Raw genomic sequence first — 12,889 nt, forward strand, 5'->3', positions numbered from 1 at the left:
CAGGTGCACTGCTTTCAAAATATACGAGCACTTAAATTAGAGGAAGCAGCATTCTTTAGTATTCTTCCTTATTTTTTTCCCTATTTTTTACTTTTAAGTGTATCAAATAGGCTAATACAGTACGGAGAAAATGTTTTTTAAAAGCAATTTTATGGGCATTGGTTGTTTTTATCAAATTTTACTACGTAAGATATGAAATGTTTTATATGGAAGTGTAAAAATAAAGCTATTACCTTTTAAGTATGGTAAGCTTATTTATGTATTATGCGTGTATGTATGTATTATGTATGTACGCATGTATGTATTATGTATGTATATATACATGTAATTTATGTACATGTTTATACGTACCTTCCCATGCCCACTTCAGCATGTACAATAATCAGCCAACATCAGTTGTTACATATACCGTGATATGTGCATACGGATTTTAGTAAATGTCCAGTTGTTCACGTGACAAACAAAAATTTAGAGAATAATTCATGGAACATTCGCAGTATTGGTAATATTTTGAGAACAAATATTACCAGAAAAAATGAAGGAAAGTGTAAAAAAAAAATTTATTTATGAAAATGAGAAAATATATGTAATATATGACGAAATTTATGATACTTATAGAAAAGAAAAAAGGGGAAGGAATTATTACCAGAAAATTATAAGATATCCAAACCCATTAGTATTAATTGTAAGAGTATTAACTGAACTATATAACCTGAAAGATAAAGTCGAATATATTTCTTGTAGTTCTTATGAAATAATAAAACCATATAGTTATTTTAATGGAGAAAAAAAGAGTATTTATGAAACATTATTTCTAATATATTCAATGAATAATAAAAATGATTTACAAATGGAAAATAGTTATATGACAATTGACAGTGATGTATGTAACGGCGATAGGATTATACCCTCAAAAAATATAGCTATTGGTGTTCATATGGACATAAGGTTATTTCACATTTTAAGCGAATTTCATGATATATACGAATATTTTTTGTTTCTTTATAAAAACTGTTATGAAAATTATACTCGTCAATTTTTTATAAATAGTAATTATAATATACTAAAAGGTTACATAAAATTATATTATATGACCAATTATATCAATAAAAAGTTTAGGAATATATCTTTCGATACGATACTAAACAAGTTCATTAAATTATTGAATATATTCATTCAGGGTGATAAAAATTATCTAGAAATAGAATATATAATTTTTTATGTGTATTTTTATGTGTTTTTAAATATTCCTATGCCCATATATCCTTGGGATGATAATAGTAGAAATGATATATTAAGTAGAAAAATATTGAAAGATGGAAATATTAATACGATTATTAGTCAAGTCCAAAGTAGTAAAAATAATTTCTTTTCCTATATTATAAACAATTCAACAATAGACACAAATGGTTATTATGAAACGTGTGATTTTAATATAGCCATATTGCTCATTAATGAAAAAGAAGTAAAAAATAGTGCTTTAATAAATGGTGATAGTAGTGAAAATGTTCCTAATAAAAAACAATATAATTTTTTTTTTGAGAAGAAAGATAAATATATTAATTTGAATGAATATATCTTGTATAAAAATATAGGTTATAATTCTTTAAAACAATTTTACAAACCGCATTTTTATTATTTAACCATTTTGAAAAAAATGTTTGTATTTCACAATAAAATGAAAATCATGCAATATTTTTTCCATGAATCAGCAATTCGAGTAGTTGATATGGACAAATACTACAAATATTACGTTAAAGGGGGTTAGTCACTCATATGTGCATTTTGTATAGTTTGTCCATACACGCATATTACAGGTATGCCATTGTAGTGTGTCTTGTGTACATACCATTTTTCAGTTATCACGTTTTTTTTTCGTTTTTATCCCTCTCATATATATATACGAGCATATATGTAATCATGCGTCTTAACTTTTTTCCCCTTTTTCTACTAAATTAACTCCCAATTATGTATAACTTGTTTAATTCTTTGATCCAGTGGAACGAATTAAAGAAAAAAAATTTCGTGCTGGTGCTATTTCTATGGCTGGACGTTCTTAATTTATGGATTATCTTTCGATTCGTAGTAACAACTGTGATGATGATGAAAATTCCTGCATCTTTTTTGTCGTTACGTGGTTATTGCTCTGTTCATCTGTCTATTTATAACTGTTACGTCCTATTTATTTTTACTCTTTAGTTTTACCTTTCTGCTCCCTCTTTCTTTTCTCTCCTTTTGTTTTCACCCTTACGTTTTGCTAGTTGTATTGCTTCAGTTCGCACGTTGCGCCTCTATGCTCACACAACTTATAGCGGTATAAGAACATATTCTATATGTAGCAGACTTCTAAAAGGACATGAGAATTTTTTTTATGTACTGTTGCTTGTCCGTGTAAGTTAAAGAATCAAAATATTTGATATTTATACTTCTCACATTGTATCCATATAATTTTAAGTGGTTCAATACAATTTTTGAGTCTCCTAGTTCCCTATTTATTTCATTCCTAGTAGTATCTTGAGTTAACATAAGAACTTGTCTTTTATTTTTTATCAAAATGTCTAAAATGTATGGGTTATAGGTATCAACTGAAACATGGTGATCAATTTGTAATTCATCTAATATTTTAGAAACAGATGATATAATTTTTGAGAAGGAGTACATATTTTCCTTTCTATTTAAAAAAAAAACTTTTACACATTCTAAAACACAGAATTTGGGTAAATCATATTCCATCCATTTAAATTGTATCATATGAGATAGCCACAACATGCAAACTTGTTTTTTTCTTTTTTCCCAATAAGTAGTTTTTCCTATTTTTCTCCATACAAATGAAAAGAAATATGTATTTATATGATATAAATTTGATAATACCAATGCATATGATATATTAATTGAAGTTTCTTCATCGATGTCATCAATATAATCCTCTAAATAGTTTAATGATTCTATTATGCACTCATTAATTGATTTATGAGTGAAGTTAAAAAAAGATAAGCACTCCAATAAAACAGAAATATCTCTTAATGGTAAAATTGCTTCCTTTCTATGTATGTATAAATAATGAAAATAGGGTCTAAATTTTTCCGCACTTAAAATAAGGCATTTTTCAAAAAATAAATTCATCCTTTTGAATGATCTTAAAATTAGGTAAATATGTTCATACGAAAATTTTTCAAAATTGTTCTCTACTATTTTAGATATATGGAAAAATATTCTGTCATGTTCCAATGCAAAAATCCGATGCTTTGAAAAAGCATCAGCTATTAAGCTCAAGTTGGATGGACATAAATACTGGGTATAGTAATAAACAACCTTTTCAGATGTTTTGAAAAATTCGAAATTATACACATAAATGTTTTTATATATTTCCAAGCTTTTAATGAATAATTCAATGTTTAAAAAAATAGGGGAACAATACCAAGTCATGTTATTCTCTTTTCCCCTGACACTTTGTGTATTTTCGTTAAAATATTTTGGGTAACTTCTTCCTTCTTTTACGTCCATTTGGTTTGACTTTTCAGACAAACTGCTTCTTTCTTCTACTTCTAGTTCTACCTCTACATCTTCCTGTCGCACTTGGCTATTTTTCTGCTGCGAACATTTTTCATCTAACATTTTTTTATTGCAATATTTTACCCACTGAGAATTGTCTTTATTATTGTAACGGTCATTATTATCACAGTCCTTACTGCCATCATAATTTATCCCTTTCCCATGCAATATCATCCTTTTCATGGGTGTGGATAAGTAACGGCTTGTTGATATGAACTCTAATGAATGTAAATTCCTATTTATGTTAAAAAATGCCAATATATCTTCTATACATATAGGATAATTCATATCATACTTGTAATTCATATATGTATAACTACTTAGCTGCTCTTGGTGTTGCTCATATATGGACCGTTCATTCATAGGAATAAAGTTATTCAACAAAATGGAGTTTATTAACTTATTATATATATCTAGGCTATAATAACCAGCCCATATATATGTATTAAAACATTGCAGTAACAACTGAATAACAGAAGTGATGTAAGAAATTTTATGGCAACTCTTAAATTGTTCTTTAATATAAATATCAAATTTTTTTAAAGGGTTAACAAACGAATTAAACAAAAGGAAATGTTTATAATTTAATTCTTTAAGTGATATCAAGATATGGCAAATAGATACAACATCAAAATGTTTTCTGTTTTTATAAATATCATCAATTAGTACTGCAAACCTTTCATCTAGCACAATAATTTCTTCCATTTTTTTATTTTGTTGAAATTTATTTTCATTTTCTAATAATTGTTTATTATTTAATATATCAAATATATGTTCATATCTTTTTATTAAATTATTTTCTATTTTGTCCATACCTGATTCATTCATTTCTTTGTACAGGTTACTCTTGTTACTGTGTGTTAATGAACCGCTACTATTACTAGAACTGATTTCTGGATTTATTTTTCTATTAACGTTGTCATCTACTGTATGTTCCTCTTCTTCTGGTTTAACAAAATATGTATATTTATTATTAATGGTAGACTTACTCAATTCATCATGTTCTATTCTTCCTTTTTTCTCTTCAACAACAAGCCCAGCTAGCATACGTATAGCTGTTATTAAATTTTGTAAAAATAAAGCCCCCCTATGAGTAATAAGAATAGATAGTACATCTTCATACGTTTGACATTTCAGTATTTTCTTATCCATTTGTAAACATATTTCGTTTATGTATATCATTGAATTGGTTTCATCAAGAATTTTTTCTAATGAACTCCTTTCAGTCGTCTCATATGAGTGTAATCCTTTTTTTCCTTCTACATTATCTTCATTTTGAAAGGTAAACTTTTTATTATATTCTATGTGTTGGTATTGTGCCGTTACAAAACTTCTACTGCTACTAATAAGACGTGAAGTAACATTCGCAATTTTGTATTTTTTATCTGCTCTAACCATAACACAGGGGTGATTATACCCAGGTAATCGCTCTAAGATATTTATGCATACTCGTTTGGTGGTTTCCCTATTTCTTTGTTTTGGACTACGCGCACGGCTAATTACATCATTTTTATTTTTTGTAGAAAAAAAAAAAATCCATTTATGCCTGAATAAGACAAATAATTTGTTCTTCCTATATTCAATTAACTGGAATAACAAATTTTTGAACATTTAAAACCAGTTTTAAAAGTCAAATACACATAATAAAGGACATAAAAAAAAAAAGCAAAAATGTTATGTATGTTTCATTTATTTGAACAGAACTTAGCATTTTTACTTTACTTCTCTCTTTTCTTTCTTTTCATAATATCAAGCATACAAAGTGAAGAGCATATAAACATTTAGCACTTTCGTTATTTTTTTAAAAAATGATTCTTCTTTTTTTATCAAAATATAAAAATTTGACTTCCTTTTTTACTTTATAAGAAAGGGCAAGGTAAAAAAAAAAAAAATAAAAAAAAATAAATAAAAAATGAGAAAAAAAATTACTGCTCCTTATTACGCTTTTTCGTGTTGCACCTTATCACAAATTTAAGTTATATTATGCTGTGCCTACGCGTGGAATGGCAAGCAAGCATTATAATTGTATGCCGTTATTTAGTCGAAAGTTAACCCTAAAAAGGTTTCATATGTATATATATATATATTTATATATATATGCGTGCACAAATATGAAGATTCGAATCGTAATATGATTCGTGTTCCTAGGGGCGAAATTTGCTGCAACTTTTTTTTTTTTATTACAAAGTGTATAATATTTATAGTTATGTTCCTCAAAATGAGCTCCTCACTTTTCAGAAGTGCTAATTAGTTCACTGTTATGCTGTTCCTTTTTTTTTTTTTTAGTTATACTTCATTTTTCTTTCTTTTTTTTATATGTTTGATTTCTATTGGAACCGATTTTCTGCCTTTAAATATATCTGCATATTCACTGTTGTGGGACATCCTTTTTTCCCCTCTTTCTTTTAAAAAATTTCCACAGATTTTTTAGTATCTCGTAAATATAATCTGACTTTTTTTTTTTTTTTCATCGCTCCTTAAAAAATAGATTACAATTTGACTAATTTGTGTGTATAGGATACCTTTCGCGCTTGGGCGTATTTGTAGCTGTATCTTGGACGTTGTTCCGTTTTGTTTGCTTCTGACATATACATATGTATGTTTATTTGTATAATTATATAATTTTATGTATTCATCTGTGTATACGTTAAGTTTTCTCTATCCTTAGTTGGCGTAACTTCTGTAGTATAATGTACCCATAAGCGGTTTAAAAAGAATATAAAATTTGTTCATCCGATGATGTATTCACAAAATTTCAAGAATGTAAAGTTTATTTCGAGAAGATTTATAACCTTATGTTCTCAAAGAATCCAGAGCAGCTTAAAAGATGTAGACAATGAAACACTGAACTTGTTGTCGCATTATAAAAGTAGGAATAGTATAAATTTATCAGTACGTAATAATGTAATACCTAACTATTTGAAAGAATATTTGATAAGTGATTTAAATAAGAACCTCTATTTAGATATAGACCATTTTAAAATGATTGAAGAGAGTATATTAAATTCATTTAATTTAGAAAAAAAATACTGGGGATGTCTATTCAGAAGTAGTAATTACAGTGATAGTAATAATAACGAAGTTGATGATTATTTCCTTTTGAAATTATTTAGAAGTTTTGTAAATTCTAAAAATAAAATAATGCATATAAGTTTTTCTCTATCAGATGCAGAAGAAAAATGTGAAAAGGGAACATGTAAAAATCCATCCATAATAGACGATTTTTACAATACAGTATACATAAAAAATAAGGATCAAATAGACTATATGGAAATAAAAAAACAGTATGACGATTTTAGTCCGAATTTAATATATATAGATGAAACTAATAATCCTTATAGTATGAATTATGAATTCATTAACAACTTGAAAAATAGAAATAATTGTATTATAATAACAAATATAAGTAATAAGGCAAATATTATATCTCAGAATCTTATTCCTTCACCTTTTAACCACTCAGATATTGTATTCACTTTTTTGAATGAAAATATGCGAGCATATAATTGTTATATAATTATGTATAAAAAAGGATATAAGAATATTAACGAGGAAGGGAAATTAATCTCTTATGAGTTTGGTGAAAAATTGAAAAAGACATTTTCTCAAAATTATGTAAATAATACTATATTTTCGTTAGCTACTTCATTTAAATTTATGAGAAATACCGAATTTAAAGAATATGTAATGCAGTCAAATAAAAATACATCTATATTGTCTACCTATATTAACAAAAAATATTTTAATTTGCATTATTCTAAAAACAGTAATTTTTTAAATTTATGTTCTTCTAATTCCAATTTTAATATTCAAGAATTTCATACATTCTGTAAACATTTACAAATATTTTTTGATATTATAAGTCCATTTCCTTATAATCAAAAATCATTTAACATAGGATCAAATTATTTAACGAGTTTAGGCTTACTAGAAAACGACATGAAAGTAGTAACAAATTTTATAAATCAGTCCATTTCCTTATATTTTCACTTAAAACAAAATGCTATAAATTCAAATACCCAATTTGCAGAATACATAAAAAACGGATACACGTCCTCTGACATGTTGTCTCTTTCGAATGATATTTTTTGTTTCATTTCTTCATTTCCGTCACCTCACAGTAATTAGTATTGCTTTGATCGTACCTGTTTTATTACGTATTGCGGCATATAATGGCACAACTTTGTTTAGGCTTCCCGCGATTGAAGTAGCACGCATACGTACATAAACGTACGCGGGTGTGTATATGCATACACATGGGTCCATGTAAATTTCTCTTTTTCATCATTTTTTATTAATATGGGATACATTAAAAAAAAAAATGGACAAACAACATAATGCTGTATTCTTTGAATAAAATAAAAAATGTCCAAGTAAAAAGCGCTCTATGGAATGAAATACATCAACATGTGTGTATGTATGTATGTATGTATGTATATATGTATGTATTAGGAAAATATGAAATAAAAACAAAACATTTGATATCTGGATAAATTAAATGAAGACACTAGTAAACACCTATTCCGAAAAAAAATATTTCAGATTTTTAATTCATGTGAAACATGATGTATTAGCTTGATAAATAAAGCGCACCTTTTTCTTAGTTAACAGAAAAAATGTATAAAGACGTTTGTACGTGCCTAGCTAAATATGCATAACGTGAACAATGCTCAAAAGAAAAAATGTAACTTCAGCGTTATTTGTTGCCAAATAAATAATTTATCTTTTCTCAAAAAAAATTTGCTGAACAGATAAGAATTTACGTTAACGCTGTTCTTAATTTAAAAAAAAAAAAAAAAAAATTTGAATTAAAAATAATTTTATATAACCAAATATAAAAAAGCTGTCTGAATATCACATAAAAAAAGAAGGTTTTTCTCTTTGATCTTCGAGTCGACTTAAATAAATAAAAAAAAAAAAAAAAAAAAAAAATACACATATGTATATACATGTATATATGTACATATATATACATATATTCTTTTCTTGTCAAAACGCTCAACAGTTGAAGAAGGAGAGCACTGGTTTTATTAAAATAAGGTATGCTTTATTATAATTTAGAAGAATTATATATATATATATATATATATATATATATATATATATATATATATATATATATATATATATACATATATATATACACATAATACATACGTAAGTACATACGTAATTGTGTATGTATATAATGCGCGACATTATGTCAGAGCAAAAGTTCAGCTTCTTTTTTTTCTCTCCACTCGATCGCCTTCTGCCTAGCTAGCTGCACAGATTTATATTCTGAATAAAGAAAAACACAAATACATGAACAGTAACACTTTCGGGAGAAATTACAGATATAAACTGAAAAGTATGGCAAGTGTGCATACATATATATATATATATATATATATATATATATATATTTGTATATAACTGTAGATTTTCGTACACATGAATGCAAAAACAATTCTACTTGTCGCTGCTTTGTTTTGTTGCACTGCGCTTTATCAAGTGTCCGTATATACTTCTTTTCTTTTTTACCGTTAACTGAAAATCCCTTTGTTTGTATCTTGCCATTTTCCTTCCAATTAGCTCTCCAAAGTTTTCTTGACTTGTCATAGTAAACTCCTTTTCGAGCTTCGAACGATGCAACAACACCATCTATCTCAAGATCATAATATCCAGTTCTTTTTTTTGGCCTTGAATTTATAGATGTATTTAAATTTTTTATTTTATAATTTTCTTTTTTTTTACCACAAATTTTTTTAACCTTTTTTGGAATTGTATTAGTTTCATTTCCTGTATTGGTTCTATCAGCATTATTTGTTACATTCCCAGTATTTGTTTCATTCCCCTTGCTTCCTTTACTTGATGCAGTTGTATTATAGTCCCTATTTATTGCTTCCCCATTATGTTCACTACACAATGTATCACACATACTGACAATGTGGGAAGGAATTTCCATTGCTTGTATAATATATGATTTTTGTTTTTGATTTTCTAGAATATCTAATGAACTTAAAAACTTTTTAATATCCATGGACTTATTAAAATTCTTCATATACCATGGTTGTATAAATTCGTTCATATTAACATAAATGTCTGAACTCTTTTCATATGTGTAGTCAGAATATTTCATACAATTATGTGTAAATATAAAAGGCTTGTAAAATGGTTCGTGCACTTTTCTTAATTCATCGAGTTCCTCTATAATTATTTTCAACATAAGAAAATTTAAATGTTTAATAGTTTCTATGCTTAATGATCTAAATATTAAAATATAAATTTTTAATTCTTCAATACTTAAAGCCATAATTTTCCTCCAATGAAAAAAAAAATTTGATTCATATTCTCCCCAAATAGGTACTTTTTTACGAATTTCTAATAATAAATCATAACAATTAATTTGATTTTGTAAAAATATTTCCGCATATACTCTTTTTTCAGTAATATTATTTAGTTCTCTATGTCTTTTTAGTTCTTTCTTAAACTTTTTTTTAATATTAGAAAAAGTGTTCGTTCCTTTTAACATATAAAAAATACTGTTTTTTCTTTCCAACATTTTCTCGTTTACGTTGTTCTCTTCTCTTTTTATATCCTCATCCCCCTTATCCTTTTTTAACCTTATGGTACCACCACATACTACGTCGTTACCTCTTATAACGCTATTATCACATACTATGTTGTTATCATTCTTCAGGTTTTCATCATTCACCATGTTGTTATCACTTTCTACATTACTTATGGAATCCTCAGTAACATCTACATCATTATTTTTATGAATACCTTTTTCACTTTTCTTTTTTTTGAAAAATTCTTCATTTCCATCTTCACTCTCAACCTCTGTATTATTTCCTCCCTTATTTATTATGTAATCTTTAAGAGTACTCTCTCTAGAATACAAATGATTTAAATCATTAGTAACAAATGTGCTATTAATACTGTTTTGGGTATTAAAATTAGTACTACTTTTTATGCTGCACGTATTATTATACGTTTTGTCATTATTAATTTTGTTATTCATATTATGATTTGATTGTTCTGTTTCTGGAAATTCAACACCACTTGTTTCTTTTACTTTCTCCATATGATCTAATCTAATTGTATTATCTAAAATGTATGGATTATTCGCATCATTTGTTTCTTGTTCTAGTAATTTCAATGTTTCATAATTTTCCTTTTCATTTATTACATTTATGTCTTCTTTATTATGGTTAGCTGCATTTACAAGGTCATTTGACCTGTTTCTATTTTCATCAAGGAGGAAGATGTTAGAAACATAGTTTGCATTTGGTTTAAGCATTTCACTGGAATTCAAATAATCAATGCCATTGGTGCTGTTATTACTACCGTTAGCGCTATTACCATCGTTGCCGCTAATACTGCCGCTGCTGCTAATACTATCGTTGCTATTATTACTACCATTGTCGTTATAACTACTACTACAACTTCTATTAGTATTGGTATCATTTCTCATCTGCCTTCTATCAGTTGCTCCGTTGTTATCCACACTATTCTCCTTAGTCCCCTCTGAACTGTTACCATTTCGTAGATTACCCCCTTCTCTCTCTCCTTCCTTTTTCTGCCTATCATATAAATAGTAGACATTATTTTTTTGTATTGTTTGTGTTCTTTTTCCGATTGCTATTTTTCGTTTATCTTCGCTCTCAAGTATCATAGCAGAGCTGTTACATATGTTATACTCATTTAATGCACTACCATTTCTAATTATTTTCCCTTTTTCATTCATATCATTTTTATCTGTGCATTCTGAGCTCATAATACTACTCTCGTCATTCTTCTTTTTGTCCATTATTATACTGTGGAAGTATTTTCACCTTACATAACCTACTTTTATTCTTTTGTTGTATATAACTTTAAAATTGGAACTAATTGTATAAGTGTACTGTAGATCTCTTCCTTTATATTATTGTTACAACTGTTAACTACGCAAGAGTTATTTACGCATTTGATTTAATACCTTGCTTACATATATGCACACATTTATGCACACATATAAGCATACATATAAACATATACATACCTAAACACACATATAAGTGAGCTCTTTCTTTAACGTAATAACCTCTATATGACAGAAATGACAAGGACTTTCCCTTTTTATATAAAAAGACATATTATCGAATAATATGCAGTAAAAAATTTACGTGCACAAGCATTATAGGCGATTATAGACGATGTACATATAAATACACATATACAAACATATGCTTACATACATACATATACATGTATGCATATATATATATATATGTTAAAAGGTAAAATTCGTTAAAGCTTGGTAAGAGGTTGATTGTGCAAATCTTAAAATAAAAAAGGATTAAAACAAAGAGATTTCACTATATATTGAACAAAAAATAATACATAAAAATGCAAATTTAAAAAAAAAAAAAAAAGTAGAATAAAAAGAACAGTTAAAAATAGCAGAAGTGTCTTTCAAACAAAAGTTAAGCTTACTTAACACATAATTAGTTGGAAGTGTGTTATTAAAGAAATAAGTTTATAATATCATCATATCATTTTCGCAATATTTTACACGTAGTGGACTTTATTAAGTATTCAGAAAAAAAAGCAGAATAAAATAAATAAAAACACAAATAAATAAGCAGATGAGTCGCAGATGAACTGGTAGATAGATAAGCATACAGATAAACAGATGAATATACAAATACATAAGCAGATATATGAACAAATAAATAACTAAATAAAGGAACAAATAAATAATCAAATAGAGGAATAAATACGCAAAAAAAAAAAATAAAATAATAAAATAAATAAATAATAAATGACTAAATGGGCAAATAAATGAGCAAATGAATAAGTAGAAAAAAGCATCTATGGTGTTTTATATAACATCGGAGTTTTTTATTGCTTTATTTCAAATTACACAATACGAGTAAACTGAAGATGTGATAAAGGCTTAAAAAAAATTTCCAAACAAGCGATAGTACTAATATACTACATATATATACACCCATACATATACATACATATATACATACATATATACATACATATATACATACATATATACATACACACACATACGTACACATACACACACATACATATACATACTCATATTATTATATAAGTTGTGTTAGAAGAGTAAATATTTAATACATACCCAACACCATTCAAACATTAAAACGTTCTGATATTCGCAATCTGCATTATGTCCCCTACTTCTGTAAAGAAGTCAATTCTTCATATTAATGTTCTTCATTTAATTATAGTTTTTATAATACAACTTTTTACTTTTAGGCTGTCTGATTATGGCACATTCACAAATTATTGCTCGAGTTGTGCGTTTTTTTTATATGTTATATTAACA

General features: G+C 26.8%; 4 protein-coding genes across 4 annotated transcripts; 2 read left to right on the plus strand and 2 right to left on the minus strand.

Annotated features, from left to right (window-relative positions):
• Nucleotides 1–535: 535 nt before the first annotated feature.
• Nucleotides 536–1,768, plus strand: PmUG01_12060600 (conserved Plasmodium protein, unknown function; the record flags this gene model as incomplete). Its single annotated transcript, XM_029006837.1, has 1 exon — nt 536–1,768. One exon carries the CDS (start codon nt 536–538, stop codon nt 1,766–1,768), a length of 1,233 nt encoding a protein of 410 aa, XP_028863286.1.
• Nucleotides 1,769–2,346: 578 nt separating this feature from the next.
• On the minus strand, nt 2,347–5,163 carry PmUG01_12060700 (conserved Plasmodium protein, unknown function; the record flags this gene model as incomplete). The annotated part of the gene is made up of 1 exon (XM_029006838.1): nt 2,347–5,163. One exon carries the CDS (start codon nt 5,161–5,163, stop codon nt 2,347–2,349), a length of 2,817 nt encoding a protein of 938 aa, XP_028863287.1.
• A 1,125-nt stretch (nt 5,164–6,288) lies between these two features.
• Nucleotides 6,289–7,680, plus strand: SHMT (serine hydroxymethyltransferase, putative; the record flags this gene model as incomplete). Its single annotated transcript, XM_029006839.1, has 1 exon — nt 6,289–7,680. The coding sequence occupies one exon, from the start codon at nt 6,289–6,291 to the stop codon at nt 7,678–7,680; it is 1,392 nt and encodes a 463-aa protein (XP_028863288.1).
• A 1,075-nt stretch (nt 7,681–8,755) lies between these two features.
• PMUG01_12060900 (transcription factor with AP2 domain(s)) lies at nt 8,756–11,347 on the minus strand (the record flags this gene model as incomplete). The annotated part of the gene is made up of 2 exons (XM_029006840.1): nt 8,756–8,832; nt 9,076–11,347. The coding sequence occupies 2 exons, from the start codon at nt 11,345–11,347 to the stop codon at nt 8,756–8,758; spliced, it is 2,349 nt and encodes a 782-aa protein (XP_028863289.1).
• Between the last annotated feature and the right edge of the window lie 1,542 nt (nt 11,348–12,889).

The sequence above is a fragment of the Plasmodium malariae genome (assembly GCF_900090045.1).
Source record: "Plasmodium malariae genome assembly, chromosome: 12".
Classification (NCBI taxonomy): domain Eukaryota; phylum Apicomplexa; class Aconoidasida; order Haemosporida; family Plasmodiidae; genus Plasmodium; species Plasmodium malariae.